The sequence below is a fragment of the Sciurus carolinensis genome, chromosome 1 (genome assembly GCF_902686445.1).
Source record: "Sciurus carolinensis chromosome 1, mSciCar1.2, whole genome shotgun sequence".
NCBI lineage: Eukaryota > Metazoa > Chordata > Mammalia > Rodentia > Sciuridae > Sciurus > Sciurus carolinensis.
Genome location: NC_062213.1, coordinates 67,725,987 through 67,747,076, shown reverse-complemented (window position 1 = coordinate 67,747,076; position 21,090 = coordinate 67,725,987). Strand labels below are relative to the sequence as shown.

Sequence of the window (21,090 nt, the reverse complement as noted above, 5' to 3'; positions counted from 1 at the left end):
TGAAGGTCCTGTATACCAGGTATTCATACTAATTTGTGACGATCTTCAGACTTGATCCCTCCAAGGGAGCAAGAAATGTTTGATGTCAGAGTTTTTATTTTCCAAATTCAGAAACAATGGAGCACAAATGGCTTTTCTTAGCCCTTTTGTTCTTGGCAGTGTTATTGATTTCAAAATAACGACCTGAGTGGTGTATTACTGGTAATCAATAAAAACTAGCACATCAAGGTACTCATATAATTGTAAAGTATAACATAAAAATAGTACTAAATGCCCCAAATTCTCAACAATTTATATATAAGTTCATATTATTCAATTGTTTGGAGGTAGAACCTCTCTATATTAAAACAACCTGGAAAAATTGGAACACCCTTGATTTTGGGGATCTCACTGGATCCCCTAACTGGCCTCAATTCCCACTCCATATCCACTGACTTGTCTTTCCATCTCCACTAGAGCCTGAACTTGAAGTCCTGCTCTGATTCCTTTAAAAAAATCACTTGGACATTGGGATTAAATTTTTTATGACGATTGATATTTCCTGTATATTATCACCAAAGAGTTTGAGAAATTATCTATGAAAAATTTGAAACTGAACAAGAAACAGATTTCATTCAGGAAAAATGGCCTTTTTAGCTCCTGAATAGCTCAAGGCTGTAAAGACAATACTTTGCAGGAAAAGGCAACAAACCCCATCTCCTGACTTCGGTTTATAAATTATGGCTGCAAATTGAACTCTGAGTTGCTAAAAGCTCGATGTTATAAATAGGAATGTGTATATGAAAGTGATCATGAAAATAATTAAAATTTAAAGATATGCTTTAAAAACATCTGCAAAAGACTTTAAAGTAATTATATTTCAAATAAAATACAAATGTTCCCTTCTGGGGCTATTTTTTGCCTAGGAAGGATGGCCGATTGAGGGGTCATTGTTGGTAGTCTCTCTGGCATCTACTTAACCCATTGTGTAGTACTTATGTGTTTTGGGTTACTGACCCCACTCTGAGGTCAAGGGTAGCCCTTAACTACCCTTGTCATATGTAACTGGGCTTGTCACTCCAGTCAGATCAGAGTGAAGTCGGAACCTTATTTGGACACTGGTGAGCAGCTTTTCCCCCTAAGTGGATGGTGTGGTATAATACCAACTTTGCGTGGCTGAGGTTGTGGGTTGGTGGTGGAGTGCTTGCCTAGCATGTGTGAGGTACTGGGTTTGATTCTCAGCACCACATATAAATAAGTAATTTTTAAAAAATGGTCTATCAACATCTAAAAAATATTTTAAAAAATACTAACTTTGGGGGAAATCACTTAAATCTAGGTTAATATGAGGAGGGCAGAGATGAGAACCCTGACAGAAGTCTACTCCAACTCTTCCTAAGCCTTTATAACTCTGAACCCTGGAGTTAGGAGAGCCAACATTTAAGTGATTTTGGTTTTGGTTACTTCCAATCAAGATATCCTTATTGACACACTGAGACTTCTCAAAATGAGTCCAGTGATAATGAAAGAAAATTTTCCTGGTTATTTCTCTCCGTTGTAAGAAGTATTTTCTGTCACTGAGACATATTGATTAGTTCACCAATGTAAATGTGGATAACTGTATTCCAGTATGGAAACTAATATGCTTTTCATGGTGATTGTAATGACTCCTTACTCTTTTTGGTCAAAATTTTAAATACTTAAATCATGACAGTCAGGGAAACCCCATCAAGTTTGTTAGTGTTTCTAGCAGGATGACTCAATATGGTATTGATGTTGCTGAAACTGTGGCATTAAATACAGATTTTGGCTATTCTTTGGGGGTAGTCTTTTTTTTTTTTTTTTAAGGGCATAAAAATGGAGGTGAGTTTGAGTCATGAAATTCTAAGTGTATAATTTTACTTAATAAAACATGTCCAAAATGCTCACATACTGGCTGTCCATATAGTATTTGCATTTGAATGCTAATGTTAATTAGCTTTCTCCTTTTTTTAAATCGTTGTTGGACCTTTATTCATTTATACACATGTGGTGCCGAGAATCAAACCCAGTGCCTCATACATGCAAGGCAAGCACTCCACCACTGAGCACAACCCAGCACTAACTTTCTCATTTTAACCAAAGACTGCCTTATTTCTAAAGCTTAGAAAACCTTTAGACCATTTTTATTGACCTTTTGGCAGCATGTGAAATCACTGGCTAAATTCTTTCTTAAAGGTCTTTTTTTTTTCTTGCTTCTGTGGTCTTCTTTTCTGCCCATTAAAAAAATTTGATGTTTCCATGATTCAGTCTTAGGCCCTCTCTTCGTTTTTTTGATGGGGAGTACTGGGGATTGAATCCAGGGGTGATTACCACTAAGCCACATCCTGAGCCTTTTTAATATTTTATTTAGATAGGGTCTTGCTGAGTTTCTTAGGGCCTAAGTTGCTGAGGCTGGCTTTGAACTTGTGACTCCTGCCTCAGCCTCCTGACAGGCATGCACCACTGTGTCCAGCCCCTTTATTGATTCTTTATTACAAAGGTTATTTCATCCTTTTTCACCCAGCCTTTATTGCCAAATCTTTAGAATGCTCTTAAAAAAAAATAATGCAGAACATTTCTGCTGTTTATAACTCTAACTCCTCGTTGCTATTAGGATCAACTCCAACAAAAGACCCCTTGTAGGACCTACCTTCCTTTAATCAGAAAATTATCTCCTATCTTCTATGGGATAATTAATCAGAAATTATCCTTCTATCAGATAATTTCAAGTCAAACTGATCTCATTTCCTTGAAGCTTTCTGCCCCAGACCACCGGGCAGAAAGTAATTCATTGTTGTATTCTTTACCTGTAATAGTGATTGCCTACTTATTACCCTTTTCTGGGTAGTCCTCCTTTCCTTCAAGTTTTACCTGGTCAGGTCACTTCCTTTGGGAAGACTACCTCGCTAAGCCCTCTTTGGAAGAAGTGTTTCTCCCAGGAATTAACCAGCACACTTTATTTCTCCCTTCACAATAGTGTACTTATGTGCTTGTCAACTTAGCCTTAGACTCCATAGTTAAGTTCTGTGAGGACAGCGCTCATGTTCAGCTTGTTCAGTTTATCTCCAGAGAGAGTACCAGTGGCCTGGTTCAGGAAAATCACTAGCGAACATTTGAATACTCTGGGCTAGGTTTGTTCTAATTCTAATAAGTTTACTTGATTTTCAGGAAAATGATCTTCGGTCTGACTTGGCTGCTATTTTATAGGAATATAAAAATGTTAAATTTTATTTTTACTAACAGACTTTCAAAAGAAGGTATAGGCAAAAATGAAAAGTGGTTCTGGCCATAAGTGTGTCAAGTGAAAGGTTGAAATTCATTAATTTAGATAGGCACCATGCTTCAAAAAATAGAAAGGGTCTAATTTTTTTTTTTCATATTCGAGAGCATTAAAGGATACTAGAAAAACAATGCAATTCTGCCCATGAAACAATGAAACAGACAATTTCATTTTATAGAGTTTTATTACAGGATGTTAATATTCAGGACATTTCAGAGCACCTTATACTTCTAATCAGATTTTTGGTAACTCGTTTTAAAAGTATTACTTGAGTATTTTTCACATACCAGTTTTCAGGCAAAAGTACTATCAGCAACTGTTTAAGAGATGTTAATTTGATTAAACAGTTTATCCTTAATAACCTGAGACATCAATCCATGGATGGCTTCTATGGTGGTTTTACAGCTGGAAAGAAAAAACATCATATAATATCACAAACTAAAAATGGTTCAAACATGCAATTCTCCTCTCACGTTCATCTCTACATTTCCAATATTTTTTCAGTTTCATTCATATTCCCAAACCATACAAATCTAAAGTTGACCCTTGTGAATTTTAGCCTTCTGCATATCTTTAAACCTATTTCATTATTTACTAGAACCTTCACAAAAGAATGACAATGTAAAATTGGATACAATTCCAAATAGTTAATTTTGTTACTTGTCAGCAGCTCTGGGAAAAGTTCTGTTTTAGAGGACAATTGAAATTATATATTATTATATTTATGAAAATTGTACTATGTACAATAGTATATATAAATTATATATTAATGACACATTAATCTGTAACTATAGGATTCTAATATTACATAAAACCTTATCCTTCATTTAGAATAATTTACAAAATAATCCTATGCTTTTTTTTCCTTCTTTTTTTTTGTGGTGCTGGGGATTGAACCCAGAGCCCTCACATGAGCTAGGTAAGTGCTCTACCACTGAGCTACATCCCTAGACCTTTTTTATGGACATGGGGTCTTACTAAATTGCCCAGGTTGGCCTTAACTTGTGATCCCCCTCCCTGTCTCTGGAGTAAGTGGGATTGTAGGTGTATACCACAATACCCAGAACTAGATCATTGATTTGTGCCTTTAATGTTTTAATATAATGTCTCCTAAATTTTTGAAGTTAAAATCTGCATATGACAACTCTTCAAAGTTCCAAGGCTTTAATATTCGGGTATCATTCTAAGTTAAAACCGAGCTAAACCATAAGGAATTTGAATCTTACTATTATTTGCAAATTTTGAAAGAAAAAGTTAGGGTCAAGAATCTTCCTCTTACCTGTCTCTTGTAGCTTTGGCAAGTTTGTCTTCTGACTTTCGGTCATGTGTTTCTAAACCCAACATGAAACTTCCTCGACCCAGCTGGGCTTCTGACTGCTCTAACTTTTCAGACAAATCAAACACCTGACCAGTGGTATAGTCTGCATTCTGTAGAGAAAATAGCATTGTATCAGGGCACAATATGAAAAACACAATTTAAAATGTTCTTCATCTACAAGAACTGCTTCTAAATTTAAGGAGTTAGAATGTAGATACTTCTCCTTTTACAATTTTAAGATTAAATTTTGAAATTTTCTTTTTGATCAATTTATCATAATATTTGTTGTTATGGGAGGCTTTGAAATACACAGATCTGAGTCTAGGTTCTAACCCTACTGCAGATTAGATCGGAAGCCTGGCGTGCACCTCTTGGTCCTCTTCTGAAAATGGGAAAGGGTGGCAATAATTTTTACCTAAGACTGTCATGAAAATTAAATGAAGTTTTATATCCTCTTAGAATGGTGCATGGCACCTAGAAAAGGCTTAATAATTGTTAGCTAATTTTGTTAGTGTTCTTGTTGAACTTTTAGAATAGTACTTATCACAATATTTAAAAAATATTTTAGACTTTGATTATAAAATTAATAGTTATCACAGAAAATTTAGAAAATGTAGAGTAATATAAAGAAGAAAATAAACCCACTTGTAATTATTCCACCCAACTATGAGCAGTTATACCTTGGAGAAATGCTATATTCTCACATGCATACCTACATTTGGAAAACTGGTTTATACTATTTTTCTAGAATATTACATCCTTTTTAAAAGGAAAAATTTTAATAGTTACAAGTACACAGTTAATTATAATATTTAAAATATATACTTAGGGGGTATAATTTTTTAGTTGTGTTGTAGTGTAAAATGTAAAAAAAATCACGAAGGTGAAGTTGTAATGTATTACATTTCTTTCCTAAATCTTTGACAGAAGAGAATGAAGATTAATAACAACTTGGCAGAAAAAAGAACATTATCCTACTTGCTCAATTTTTAAGATAGTATACAGGAAACAGAGATTCATCACCAAACATGAGAAGTTATTTGCTGTCATCACAGCTATAAGAGGGTCCTTTAAAATGTTACTTGTTCTTCTAATGATTTTACAAACTTATGATATTGTTAAAAGATGCAACTGTGTTCCTTTTGTCTGGCTATAAGTGGTTTAGGAAATCAATAATTTTCCACCATAGACTTGGAAAAAACTCTTAAGGCTTATAGACCACTTCACAATCAGAAGCTACTTAAGCCATGAAAATGTGGGTCACTAGAAATAGCTATTATTAAAATTACAATAAAATACAACCAATTACATTTCTTTTTTTTTTTTTTTAATACAAATTACATTTCCAGTGCATACAGAATGAATATAAGGAACTATTTTCCTAAATTAGAAAATAACTTTTTTTCTGGTAGTTTTTTGGTTACATGCTATAATTAACTACTTTAGCTGGAGAAAAAGCTGAACACATATTTCCAAACTTTTTCTTCAAATGCTGTAATTATGTAAAACCACAAAAAGGATGGAAATGAAATTTAATTGATTATTAATGTCCTTGTATATGCAAACCTATAATACAGGGATAGCCACAGGGCTGAGTAGATAGATCTGCTTGTCTTTACACAAAGGCTCAGACTGCTCTGGTCTTACAGTGTTTTCACTGCTTGCCATCAGGTGTCACTTTTGGCTGCTATTAGTACATTTGCCTCTAAGGAAACAACAAATATATAGCATTTAGCAGTGTTTGGCACAAAGGAAACAATGTTTGCTATTCTGATCCAATCTCTTCTTTCTAATCTACTACTTCTGACTACTGAGGATAAGCAGTAAGAACAGAAACCTTGTCAGAATTGTTTAAAATCACTATAAATAGACTTAAGTGAGTCTTTTTCTGTGTATATAATGCACCAAACAAAACAAAAGTCACTTACTGAGACTTTATTATATGCCAGGCTTTTGGTTAATTGCTTTATATTAAGTCCTAACTTCCTCAGTGTATTTAATGATGTATGTAGCATTATCATCATTTTATACCCAACAAAGGCTCAGTCACATTAAATAACTCAGGTCACTCAGAACTACTAAAGTGGCACAGGTGTTTTCTAACCCAGTTTATTTTATTCCAAATATGGTTCTAACCACTATGTACATTGCACTAAATGAAATAGCTTACTTTTTAAAAAAAGTAAAAAACTGTTTCTAAATTCTAAATATAGAAAAAACTATTAAGCAGATATCTTTCTAAATGTATTAGGTTTTAGTGATACAATCAAAAAACATTCAGTGAATACATAGCTATTTTTTTTGCTGCCCTCTATCTGTTGCTTTAAAGTAATAGTCTTCTGATTTCTCTCTGGGACCTCTCTTTCCCCAGCTTAGTATGCTCCTGAAGGAGCTGCCTCCACCCTAGCGCAGCACTCAATGACTTCATTCCCTTGGCCTATAGCAAGGTCTAAGTAGATGAGCATGTGTCCTAAGTAAATTCAGTCAGAAACAATGAGGCTTTCTTTGCCTGAGAATATGCACGGGTAAATGTATTTCTTGATATAATTTTTTTTTAAAGAATTTAATCTTTATTTATTTGTTTGTATGTGCTGCTAAGGATAGAACCCAGCGCCTCACCCATGCTAGCCAAGCGCTCTACCACTGATCTACAACCCCAGCCCTTGATTTCCTATTTTGAACATGAAAATGGGAGATCTGAGGCTAAAGCTGCCATCTTGCTTCCACATGAAACCTGAAACTGAAACTAACTGATAGAGCTGAGAGAAAAAAATTCGAGACTTTGTAAATGCTTGAATGTAAACTTATTTGTGCCCAAGGTAAGCTCTACTCCTAGGCTTTGCAACTTATTTAACTCTCTTCCCTTCTCTTTCCCTCTTTACTTCTCTCTCTCTCTCTCTCTCTCTCTCTCTCTCTCTCTCTCTCTTTCCCTCCCTCCCCTTCTCTTTCTTTCTTTCTTTTTTTTTTTTTTTTCCTGGTGCTGGGGAGTGAACCCAGGACCTACCACAAGCATACACTCTACCACAGAGCTACACTCCCACCATGATTCCCTTTCTTATTTCTCTGAGTGTCCTATTACTTGAAACTGTGGTCCAAAAGACATCTGATACAACAAATATTTGTATTTTCCACTATACATCATTTTTTAAACATTTATATTATTTTTACTTGTAGATGGACACAATACCTTTATTTTATTTATTTTTATGTGGAACCTCATACATGTTAGGTGAGTGCTGTTCCACTTAGCCACAACCCCAGCCTCTGTATACATCTCTTTAAGGCATGCACAGCAGATCTCACCCTGATCTGGCCACTCTATTTGCCATTTATACTTGGTCTCTCTGGCATATGACAGACCTTAGATTTTCCTAGCATTTTGATCTACTTAGCAATGCAGAATGCCATCCCAATCCTTGTGTTTTGGGCAAGTTGGGTACAGCCTTTGTGTGGAAGGGGGTTTCAAATAATAAACAGCTTTTATAGCATATATAAAATTCAAATGCATCCCTTATAAGTAGAATACTCACAGTAAGCAAGCTAGAGGAACTCAGTGTATTCACCCAGTATTTATTCCACAAAAGCTCAAGTAATTTGCGATCCAAAGAGGATTTGAAATATGAGACTTCTAAGGCATAATATCTATGAAACAAAAGCACAAACTGAATAAGTAAAAGAATATTCAATTACAACATACAGAAGTCATAGCCAAATTTAAGCAAATTATATTTTAAATTCTAATAGTCATGTTTTAGTTTTTAGTCTAATAGAATAAAAGGTAACCATGGTTTCTTTTACTTCAGGGGTTGTGATTTCAAATCTTCTATCTATAAAACTTCTGTTTTATATGTTTTCCTTCTGTAAAGCCCAGAATTTCCAAGAAAATATTACTAATAAGAATTTCTGAATGATATGTTTGTGTTATTAAGTTTTATAAATTCTAACAGTACATAAGCTTAATGAGTTGCCTCTTTAGGATTTACTATCATTTTTATTAGCCTTTTAAAATACACTGAAAGTGACACGTGTATTCCTCATTTCTCCCTTTCTAATTCTCTGATTAGGGGCTACTACTTTTTGGAAAAGAAAACCTTAAAGTATGTCCTAAGGTGCCTAAAAGAATGTCTACTGCTTCCAAAGGTGCTTAATTTATAATCAGATTGTAGCTAGGAAAATTTGGTTAATGTCTAAAAAACATACATATTTTAAAAGTAACAAATTTTAACTCTCAGTAGGTTATGTACATTAGTGGATACAAAGAAGCACAAAAATTTCTTTATTTTAGGAACTCACCATTTATATAGGGAAAGTGGTATGAATCAAAAAATTTAAATATAATGAAATATGTTGAAAAACAGTAAGTGATGCCAAAGTGCATATATAAAAAGAACCAATTACCAATTGAGTATTAAAGATAATGAGTACTCTAAAGAGGATGTCAAATGGTCATTTGGAGCTACAACTGGCTGCAAATCCCCAGGGAAAAGGCAGGATTTTAGGTAACGCTCATAAGAGTCTATGGTGTGGCTATGTTAAGAACACAAGGCATGATGTAGAGAGCATCATCCATGAAAAGGAAACATGTAAGAGTAATAAGCGAATTGGCTTGGCCAGACAATTTAGCAAGAGTGGAAGTATATTGTGAGGGAAATTTATAATGCCATACGGAGGTCCAGTTGCTGGAAGATGTTACATAAAAGGCTAAGAAATTTAAATTTTTTATTCTTTAGGTACTTAAGACTCACAGAAGGTGTTGGAGTCAAGCAATGATATAGTCAAAGGGATGTTTTAGAAAGCTGACTGTGGTAATACCATTAGGTGCTAGAGGTTAAAAAAATGGAGGTAGGATGAAGAAAGGAAGCCATTGGAGTGGGACAGATAGGAAGAGATAAAGGTTCAGATTCTGGGGTAGTGGTACAAAAGATAAAAGTGACATGTACACAATAAAAAATTCCCATTGATTAAAGTTCAGCAGTGAGGAAATAAAAAATAAAAAACTGAAGACATCAGAATAAAGTGAAGGCCTTTTCAAGACTAAGACACCTGTGTATATCCAAAGATAGAAAAGGAGCAGTGAAAGGTGGGAAGTGGAATAGTATCTCAAACATCTATTATGTCCCACCTATATTCTGATTTCATCTTTCCCAAAACCGTAAGGAAAGGATTTATTATCTTCTATCTGCAGACAAGGAAACAGATTCAAAGATTAAAGACTGCTATAGTTTGGATTTGGAGTGTCCTTCTAAGGCCCACGTGTTGAATTCTTGATCCCTAGCCTGTGGCGCCACTGGGAAGTGGTGGAATCTTTAGGAGGTAGAATCTAGTGGAAGGAAGTTAGGTCATTAGAGGCATGCCCTTAAAAGAGATATTGGGGCCTTGGTCCTTCTACTTCTTACTTTGCTTCCATGACACCATGAGGGGAGCAGCTTTCTCTACCACATGGTTTTAGCATGATGTACTGCTTTGCTACAGGCCCTTCTGGCCTGAGAGCAGAACTAATGAACCATGAAACTTCTGAGCCAAAATATATTCTTTCTTTCTTTTTCCCCCCTAGTATCTTTTTTTTTTTTTTTTTTTTTTTAAATTTTAGATGTTTATAGACTTTTATTTTATTCATTTATTTATATGTGGTGCTGAGGACCAAACCCAGTGCCTCATACATGCTAGGCACTGAGCCACAACCCCAGCCCTATCATTCCTTCTTATGAGTTTATTATCTTAGGTATTTTATCATAGTGATGTAAAGCTGACTAACACAAAGATCTTGCTCAAAGCTACACAGCTAGCAAGAGGCAGAGAAAGGATAATAAAACAGTTATGTCCATTACTAAAACCTCAGTCTATGTTTTTAAATATAAAGTGTTGACATTTAGGAGAGCACTTAAGAAGTGAGGCCCCAAGACTGAGGAAAAAGTTAGAGGCAGAGATGGGGGCAGGCACTCAAGGGAAAAGGTTACTTTTAGAAAGGAGGAGTTAAACCACAGACATGGGGGCAGGGGGAAGGAGAGGATAAATATAATAAAGGATATTTAGATTCATAAAAGATGGAAAATAAGCAGGGCCTGATGGTGCATGCCTGTAATACTATCAATTTGGGTGACAGAGACCCTGTCTCAAAACTTAAAAAAAAAAAAAAGTGGAAAATAGGGAACTCAAATTTGAGGGTCCTGAATAGACTCTTTGTTTTCAAATTTATGGATCACCTTAACATAATTACTGTTTTAAATCCTTAGGATGATAAAATGTGTTTTTTCCCCTAAAATATCCCAGATACAGAGTTGAAAAACAGAACAGTATTTAAAATCAAGAAGTAACATTATCACCATGTTGTTTGAAGACATGGGGGTTAAACATTTAAAGGAACAACAATAACATTTTATGTGACTACCTCTGGGGGATAAGACAGAAGAAGGTATAAGACTGTTGCTTTTCATGTTTCATAAAATCATTTGACTTTTTCAAGAAAAACAGAATTTTACTATGTTGTCCAGGCTGGCCTCAAACTCCTACCTCACTCAGTCTCACAAGTAAGTGGGACTACAGGTGCACACTGTCTCCTTTGGCCCTCATTTGATTATTTAAACAGTGTACTTATAATACTAATAAAATACAAGCAAATTAAAAAAAAATATATTTGGGGCTGAGGACACACCTCAGTAATAAGAGTGCTTGCCTAGCATGTATAAAGTCCTGGGTTTGATCCTCAACACTGCAAAAACCCTTTGTATTCTAGTTCCACTAAAGTTTTTTAAAGTTAAAATAGTTAACACATCAGATTCACTGTTTAAAACAGATTTAAATTTTTTTTTTTTTTTAGTTATAGGTGGACACAATACCTTTATTTTATTTATTTTTGTGTGGTGCTGAGGATCAAACCAAGTGACTCACATATGCTAGGCATATGCTAGGCAAGTGCTCTACCAGTGAGCTACAACTGGAGCCCCTTAAAACAGATTTTGAGGGCTGGTAGTCAGTTCAGTGATAGAGCATTTCCTCAGCATGTGTGAGGCCTTGGGTTTGATCCCTAGCACTGCAAAATGAAACAAAACAAAACAAAAAACAACAAACGAAACAACCAAAAAAATGCCCCAAGACTTTGAGTGTGCATTATGATATGGATGGGATTTAAGGTAAGAAAAAGAAAATCCAATATAAACTGCTAATAATAACTCATCATCAAATAATTTAGGAAGTGGATGTATAATTAGCCTATGCAAAACCCTTGTTCTTTTGATCTGGCACTGTGTTTCCCTGAATATTTGCCCAAAATAAATCCAGTAATTTACTTGTCTTTACTCTTTCTTATTTAGGAATCAATCCAAAGTAAGAGAATGGTTTTGAATATTCTAGCAATTTTTGGTTCAAAATTCTAGACTTTAGCAATGTAGGAACTAGCAAAGTAGCTACTCCTCTCTGATAGGCTCCTATTTCAGAATAGCAAGTAGAGTACTTGCCAAAAGAAAGTTATTTAAGGAAGACAAAAGAATGAAACAACAGAAAGAAAAACAGGGAAAGTAGCTCTGTTAGGTTATAGAAAAAAAAAATATGCATATATAAATATGAAAACACAATTGACTGTTACTCAGAAAATGAGAATTTGCAGCAAAGGTTTCCATGATTAGAAGCAATTCTCTTAAATATAAATAGTTTACATTCTTTTCAAAAGGGCAAATTAAATGCTTAATCCTAAACATTTAGGGTAAAGGTAGTTATTATAGGACAATGTCAGAGATAATACCAGAATATTTAAAAGCTCAATTCTAGAGAATCTGAATTTTCTAAGAATTTCTAAACAGAAAAATAAGAGCAGTACAGTAAGTAGCACATGGGTAGTCAAGATATTCCTTGAAGTTGGGATACGAGGTGTTTTTTAGTGCCCACTCTTCTGTGTGCCTTGCTGTTTTAAAAGCAAGGTTACAGCAGCTAATAATTCTGTTCCCATAAAATCCACATGTTCAATAATAAGAAAGCAAACATACCAGATGGCAACAAGTGCTACAAAGAAAAAGAAAGTAGATAAAGTAGACACAAAGTGATAGGAAGGTATTATCTGAGAGAGGATGACCAATGAACATTTTCTGTCAAGATGACCTTAAACAGATAGTCAATGATTAAAATAGTTAGAGAGCCATATGGAAATAAGGAAGAAAGTTCCAGGTAGAGGGAACAGTAAGTACAAAAGCCCTGAAGCAGAAGCCTGCGGGATATATCTGAGAAACGGTAGAGGTCAGTACTGCTGAACTGGGGAGAACCAAAGGTCAGTGTTAAGAGATGAACCTTGAGATAATGTAGGGGCTAGACCACATAGGGTTGTGTAGTCTATGGTAAGGCTTTAGGATCTTATTCTTAGAAAGAATAAGATGGGAAATTATTCTAAGAAGGACCACAATCTTACATTTTAACAGAATCGGTTTGGCTGAGAAAACAACTTTAAGAGGTAAAGTGTATGTGTAGGACTAGTTGTGGCTTGGATGAAGGTGATAGAAAGGTGCTAAGATATATGTAGAAGGTAAAGAAAACTGACTTCACTGGCTTCTTTAACATTAAAAAAATTTTGAGGGGCTGGGGTTGTAGCTCATTGGTAGAGTGCTTGCCTGGCATGTGTGAGCCCTGGGTTCGATTCTCAGCACCACATATAAATAAATAAAATAAAAGATCATTAACAACTAAAAAATACATTAAAAAAAATTTTTTTTTGAGATGTAATTTGTATACCATGAAGTCTAGCATTTTAAAAAAGGATATATATATAATTCAGTGATTTTTTTTTTAAATATGGCTTAAATTTGGCATGCAAATATATAGAAAGAGTCTGCTAAGTGGGACAAGGACTACAAGCATGCTAGTGTCAGGCTGGCCCTGAATATATCTCTCACTCGTTAATTTTGGTTTGGGTCAAATATCATGTACACTGAAAAAATGTTTTAGGTTGTTTGAAAGGCAAATAACATGCTATATTAAAACAATCAATAAAAATTTTAACATTATCCTAAATCCACGTTTTAAACTATTATTTCAGAAGGTGTTATCGTATGAAATGCATTTTGTCAGTCTTTTTCTCATCTGTAAAATAAAGGGCTTGAGCTGGATCAGCTCTGAGGTTTCCTGTGACTGGATTCAGACACTTTTTTTTTTTTTTTTAATTTACTTACTGTTTGCAATGTACACCAAAGTCTTCTATTTTGTTAAGTGGAATAGTCTGGTATTCAGAAGGTCCTTCATCAGGAGGTTTGTAGCCCTGCACAAAAATAAAACAGAAGATAAAAAAACAAAATAAAAACCCAAGAAAATTTTTTTTCTATGCAGCTTTTTATTTATAGGAGCATTAATTTTGGAGAGACAAATATTCAACATAAATATTCCAAAATACACACACACACAAAGTAGTTGAATTTAAAAGTAGCTGTTAACAGGGGTTACCTTTGGGGAGGAACACATTAAGAAGAGAGGTAAAGGAACTTCTTTATTTTACTCAATCTACCTTTATTCATTAAAACATTTTGTAATTGAAAAAAAGTATATTTCATCTAACTTCTCTAACCCAATTTTGTGGCTGTAGTCTGGATTTGGCTTATAGATTAATTTTTCTCCACCTTAGGTGATATATACCTATGCATTATGTACTGCAGACTACAAGTTCCCTCCAGAGAAGGAAACTGTAGCTTGTTCTTTCTCTAGTGCCTGTCAGAATGCCAGTCACACAAATACTATTAAATAAAGGTTGCTTTCCTAGCAAAATTAACAACATATGACATAAATGTATTTTCTTTTGTTAAGAGACAATTTATAGGGGACTGGGGTTGTGGCTTAGCAGTAGAGCACTTGCCTAGCATGTGTGAGGCACTGGATTTGATCCTCAGCACCTCATATAAATAAAATAAAGGTATCATGTCTACCTACAACTAAAAAAAAAAAAAAAAAAAATTAAAAAAAGTTTGTGTTAGTTTGCTACTTTATTTTTTGTTGTTGTTGTAGATTGACACGATACTTTTAAGATTATTTATTTATTTAATTTACGCAGTGCTGAGGATGGAACCCAGGGCCTCACATGTGCTAGGCAACTGCTCTACCACTGAACCACAACCCTAGCCCTAATTGTTACTTTAAATATATTAAATTGTTTTAGGAAGGAGATACTAATCATGCCAAAACTTTAAAAATAAGTGAAATATTTGGGAGTTTAAAAAAGTATACCGACATAATTTTAGAAATTACCTTTGGGTATGTCCTAAAGGCTCCAAGATTCACTTTTCCTGCAGATATTGTTCTTGTTGGATCAATCTACAAGAAAGATATACTTAATATTTAATATCTATCAATATAAATTATATGCCTCCATTTATTCAAATATAAATCTAGAAATACATATGTATATGTAACACTGTGCACATATACAATAAATGACCAAACAATATGGAAAAAATAACCAAGCCAAAACACCAGAAAGTTCAATGAAATGGTTAAACACAGAAATTTCTCACAGTAAATTTAGAGATTACATTTAATTATTATATCATTTAAGAATACTATTTGAGAATTTGCTCATCTCTTTTAAAAATGTTTTTATAAATCAATCAATCTATCTACCTACCTATTTTTGGGTACCAGGGATTGAACTCAGGGGCACTCAAACACTGAGCCACATTCCTAGCCCTATTTTGTATTTTATTTAGAGACGGGGGTCTCACTGAGTTGCTTAGTACCTCACTACTGCTGAGGCTGGCTTTGAATTCTTGATCCTCCTGTCTCAGCCTCCTGAGTTGCTGGGATTACAGGTGTGTGCCACCCCTCCCCAGCTACCATACTATTTTAACCCTTGTTCTAGTAAATGTTCATGAAGAACTTATTAATAACTGGTTTAAAAGTACTTACTACCACTGCTACGAATGGTTCTTGGAACTGCTGGTTAAGCATCTGTGTACTAACGTCAATCCCAGAAAGCCAGCAACCATAGCCAGGGTGGCTATGGTACCAGCCAATTGCATTTTCAAGGCGACCAACCTAACAAATGAAGAGGACAAAGGAGCTTTAGGTTTCTGTTTAATTTTCAAGATATTTGTCATTGTTTTATGTAGCACTATGGTAAAATTATGCAGAATAGTCCTTAGCATATGTAGCTTTTGTTAAAAAAAGGAATTCTTTGAATAGATAATATGTGTACATAGCACAAAATTAACAAAGTACAAGAATGATAAGGGTATTCAGTCTCCTTCCCATCTCCTTTACCTCAACTACTTGGTTTCTCAGCACAGGTATCACCCCTGTTGCTGACTGCTTACATAATCTTACAGAGGTATCTTGCATTCATGTAATTTAATAAATACAGAGACACACAATAGCATACCACATACAGTGTTTTATATTTTGCTTTTTTTTTACACGATAATTATTCTAGAGTTTTCTCCATACAAGTAAATACATACATAACTACTTTTTAAAAAAAATACTGCCTAAGAAGAATGTACCATAATTTATTTAACTAGTTTTATATTCATGAATATTTAGGTCATTTCCAAACTTTTTTTTTTTCCCCCAATTTTTTTGGTGTTAGGGATTGAACCCAGGGCTTTGTGCATGCCAAGTATACACTGCACCACAGAGCTACATTCTCAGTCCCCAGACTTTTTATTTTTTTTGGTTCTGGGTATTGAACTCAGGGATGCTTAGCCACTAAGTCACATCTCCAGTGCCCTCTGCCTTTTTTAAAAATTTTGAGAGAGGGTCTTGCCAAGTTGTTTAGGGTCTCACTAAGTTGCTGAGACTAGCCTTGAATTTGTGATACTCCTGCGTCATCTTCCCAAGTTGCTGGGATTATAGGTGTGTGCCAACATGCCTGGCTCAGACTTTTGATTTTAAACACACATCTGGTAATGAATAAGAATTTATTTTTTGGGGGGTGTCTGTGTTCTAAATCTTCCCCCTACCCCCAGTGCTAGGGATCAAACCCAGGACCCTAAGCATGCTAGGAAAGTGCTTTACCACTGGCTATACCCTCAGTCCCTATGTTATAAATCTTATCATGTTTTTAATCTCATATACATTTTATATAGAAATTGTTGAATTTAAAATATAAAATTTAATGTAAAGAGGATAGTTTTAAGTTTAGAAACTCAAAAGTCACCTTGAGACTCTTTGCAGTTACCGAATTTTAAGAAAACATTTTTACCTGTTTGGCGTTTTCTATGTATGCAGCCATGTACTCATATGCAGCAGCCTGAGCATTTACTCGGGTTTCAGTGCCCTCTACAGGCAAAGCAAAACTGTCCATAATGATCATGGTTTCACCGTCCACCTTTCCTAGCATCAAACCCATCACTTCCAAGTTGCCTCCTGATCTGGCATGCATCACCATTTTCAGTAGAGCCAATGCTGAGATTTTGCAGTACTTAAAGTAATGGTGACTACAAAACAAAATCATGGTGTAATTAAATTTTTTATATAAAGTACAATTTCAAAAGATGGTTTTCATGAGATACTAAGTACTGAAGGGATTTACAGAGATAAATGTGGAAAGAAAAAGTAGAAAAGGAGTTTCTACAGGGCACTAGAAATAATAAACAGGTCATAGTCCTGTACAGTATTCTCCCCTGGGGGAAGAGAAAAGTCTGAAATAGTTTTTAAATATAAGGTTCAAGAGGGAAAAACATGGTCAGTTGAATAGGCTTTTTCTACCTTGACTTGGAATCAGCATATTTCTGATTCTGAGGTTGAATGTTTGTGTCTAACCCTTCTCAAGTGTAACCTTCTGGCCTAATGGTTATGAATGTGGACTCTAACACCCACACTGAAGTCTGAATTTTGGCACTGCCATGCTCTAGCTGTGGTGCTGGGCCAACCACTTAATGTTTGTGCCTCAGTTTTCTTATTTATACTTCAAAGTTGTTAGGGTGAAAAATGTGTATAAAATACTTAGCTTAGTGCTTGACACATACTAAAACCCTAAGTGCTGTTACTAGGATTATGGTACTCTTTTGCGGTGCTAGGGATTGAACCCAGGGCCTTGTGCTTGCGAAGCAAGCACTCAACCAACTGAGCTATCTCCCCAGCCTCCATTATGGTACTCTTGAATAGTATGTTGAAGGGCATGGTTTCCCTCTGTGATATCAGCCTCAAAATAAAAAAATAGACCTAATATCCCTACTTCTATGATTGCTATTCCAGAGTTTTTCATCATTGGAGATGAATACATTCTTGAATAAAAAAATATATTTTGATATCACTGATGCAGCTGAAGATAACTGGAATATAATGAGAGCATCAGTGAGGCAAGCTGATAGTTTCCAAACAGACTACATCAACCTAGAAAGCAGAGCCTGCCATAGAAGCAAGCAGATGATCAGGCAATCTAACCAGGCTGTACAAAGCAGTCAGTAAATGTCTCTTGGGAAGCCTTTTAAGAAGCTTGCCTACAGAAAACAACCAAGTTTAATCCGAACATTTGCCAGATTTCAATCACAAGCTGAAAGATAAGGAGACCTGCTTTTAGAAGTCAAGACATGAATTAAAATCTTGGCTCTACCCTTTAATGGGAAAAGGCGGGGGTGGTGACACAAGACACAAGGACACACACACACAATAGTTAATGTGTTCCCATTACATAATTCTAGATTCTTTTAATACATTAACTCATCTAATCTTCATGACATCACACCAATAGGTAGGTCTTATTTCTATATTACAGATAAATGAAATTAATCTCCTAAGGTCAACTAGTTCAGTGACAATTGTGAGATTTGGTCTTAGGTCTACTGCCCCAGTGTGACCATGAAGTAAGTTTCTTAATGCATTTTCTTATTTGCAAAAAAGGAATGGAAATACAGTATTTGGTTCTCATGCAGATTAAATGACATGAAAATCTCTAGCTCAATGCCTGGCTCATATTAAATTCTCAATAAACACTGCTGAAATTGAATATGTGGACAGTTAAGGCTAACTTTGTAAAAAACTGTAAGGCTGATGAAGTATGTTCTATTGTTGACCACATTTCTCCTATCTCTTCATTAGATAGGGTCCTTTGTGCTCTTTTTACTCTCTTCCTAATAAAATCTGCTCTCAAGAAAGGGTAAATGTTATAGGTAAAGAACGCTCCCCTGACCTATCATCATTTTCAGGGATACATAGACTTTTACTAAGAAGCAAAGAGCCTTAAACTCAATTTTTATAAATAGTTGCTCATGTGAACTGGTGGAATAATGTTTTGGAGGTTGGACAGAGACTCAATGTGCCTCGGAAATAATTGCCAACAATAAAAAAAAAAAAAAAAAAGGTCTCTTTTATTTTTGAGACCCTTGGCATGATAACTTGATTGCAGCTGCAATCCCCAGTTTAGGATCAGCTGAAGGCCCCAACAAGTTGCATGTCGACACCCGGTTCACCACAGTGTGTGGTATATGTGACAAGAAAGATGTTGAAAAGTGTCAGTTTAAATCACTGCTTGTTCTTCCTTTACATCCTCGGGTGGTAAATAGATTAAAAAAAGGGGAGTCAAACAGGCCCCCGCCGAGAGGCTTAGGCGTCATTATCAAGGATAAAGGCAAATCAAAAGCTCTCTTTCTATCCTTCACTTTCCCGTTAAAAAAAACAACAAAACAAACAAACAAACAAAAAAAAAAAAAAAAAAAAAGAAAGAAAAAAAAAAACTCTCCACCCGTTTCGATTCCCACTCTCCCTGGGTCTCTTAAATTCCCGCCATCCCGTCCCACCCCTGCGTCTCGCCAGGGACCTCCTCACTCCTTAGTCCAGGGTTTCGCCGCCAGGATTTCTTGCTGCTGTTTTTTGTCGTATTTGTAGATTTCATCGATACTCTGGGCTTCCTGCATGTTGTTGGCCAATTCCCAGGTTTTCTGGGCCATACCGCTCCCGGACGCCGCCATCGCCAAGGAATCGGAGTTGTCGCCTCTATAACCACACGAACTTCAGCTCTCTGGGTCTCCAGGTGTGGGCTTCAGACCTTCCTCACCTCAGGTGCAAACTCTTAATAGACTATTGGAGCAGCCATGACACCTAGCACCGGAGGTGAGGTAGGCACAGACCATTCGGAATGGCAGGGGACCTTCGGGGACACGACTATGTAACAAGCGATTACTTTAAAAATTAGGGAGAGAGGAACAGTCTTGTGATTGAAATGGGAATGTACTGTATTGGAAAACTGTATGTGTGAATTAGGAAGAAAACAATGATTCGATTTAAGAATGGTATAGCCTTTCGTACCGGAAGAAGGGCTTGTAATATTATGCCAGAAACTGAATTTGGCCGTCTAGGTTCATACTGCGCAGGCGCGGCCTCCGCCATATTAAGTGTGTTGGGGAGGAGCTTTAAGCTGGCACGGGTGAAAGTGTGTGTGGGTGTAGGACACAGTAAGTGAAATCAGTTCTTTGAAAGACTGAAAAATAAGAATGCCTTTGAAAAACGAGATGGAAGTAGTTCTGGATTCTAGTTCTGGAGAGGAAGACAAATATGTCATTCTGTTTTAAGATGATTCACTGCCCATAAGTAAAATCCCACAGGCTCGTAAAATCGCCTGGCGCCTCGTTTTTAGATGGGCTTTTGCTAGTGTTCCGAGAAGGTAGTGGAAACTCATGGATTTCTAAGGTCATATTTTTTCACGTGTTTATATAACTTTATGTATTGTGAGCTATTGGTGTTCTGAAAATGTCCAGTACTCAGTCCTTTTTGGTATTGGGATTGAACCTAGGGGCGCTTTCCCTTGAGCTACCACCCCAGTCCTTTTTATTTTTCACTTTGAAGAAGGTTTTCTGTGAGTTGCTAGGGTGCTGTGGGCTGACCGAACTTGGGATCCTTCTGTTTCAGCTTAGGCACATGCGCCACCATGCAGGCTTCCAGTTTTCATAGTTTTTATAATAAGTTACAATTTGGTCTTTAACAGTACAATGAATTGCCTTTGTCCCCGGGCAGAATCAATCACAGCCATCTTTTTGTTTCTTACAGCAACTAATAGGAAGTTTAATTGTTTCATTTGTTAGTTTGTTTTAGTTATTGTACTCTCATCCCTCCACACTAGATTTTGAGTTTCAAGACATGGTCTAGATCTGTGTTCATTGTTTCATCCCTAACTACTAGAATGTTTTCAATACAAATTTTGCTGGAAAAAAGCATCACAGCTATTCATAACTGGATCGCTTTATACCCCTCCAGTTTCTTTCAGTCCCCACTGAAACTTTTCATTCCATCAATGCCAGTAACTTCACTTTGGTTTAGCAATACAGTTGTGTTCAGCATTACTTGAAATGCTCTTCCTTTTCTACCTCTGTGCTGATATTAATCTTTAAAAACAGTTTAGAGATCTCAACCTATGAACTCTTTCTTTCCAGTAACCATTTCATTCACAGTGTCTAAGGTACTTGTTTATAGGCTATTTTCCTTTTCACTGTGTGCTTTGGGTTGTATCCTCCACTTCTAGTGTATGATGGGTAGTTAAAAACAAAATTGACCCTACATCGGTAGCCTACCGTTTTGACATTAAGTTGGAGAA

General features: G+C 35.7%; 1 protein-coding gene across 2 annotated transcripts; it reads right to left on the bottom strand.

Moving 5' to 3' along the window:
• Window positions 1-3,449: 3,449 nt before the first annotated feature.
• Cops5 (COP9 signalosome subunit 5) lies at window positions 3,450-19,601 on the bottom strand. 2 transcript variants are annotated; one of them, XM_047529814.1, is made up of 8 exons: window positions 19,329-19,601; window positions 16,765-16,999; window positions 15,471-15,599; window positions 14,814-14,879; window positions 13,751-13,836; window positions 8,129-8,240; window positions 4,560-4,708; window positions 3,450-3,685 (listed from the first exon to the last, which is right to left on the bottom strand). In XM_047529814.1, exons 1-8 carry the CDS (start codon window positions 19,469-19,471, stop codon window positions 3,601-3,603), a joined length of 1,005 nt encoding a protein of 334 aa, XP_047385770.1. In that variant the 5' UTR covers window positions 19,472-19,601; the 3' UTR covers window positions 3,450-3,600. The 2 variants fall into 2 exon arrangements, with proteins under 2 accessions (XP_047385770.1, XP_047385779.1); XM_047529823.1 differs by having other exon boundaries at window positions 19,321-19,460.
• Window positions 19,602-21,090: the final 1,489 nt, after the last annotated feature.

Excerpts from the sequence above, each read along its gene's own strand:
- Cops5 (XM_047529814.1), bottom strand. The coding sequence starts at position 19,471 with ATGGCGGCGTCCGGGAGCGGTATGGCCCAGAAAACCTGGGAATTGGCC. Across the intron at positions 17,000-19,328 it reads GCGAAACCCTGGACTAAGGA|TCACCATTACTTTAAGTACT; the intron begins GTGAGGAGGTCC and ends TTTGTTTTGTAG. Across the intron at positions 8,241-13,750 it reads TTTGGTGTACATTGCAAACA|ATATTATGCCTTAGAAGTCT; the intron begins GTAAGTAAATTA and ends TTTGTTTCATAG.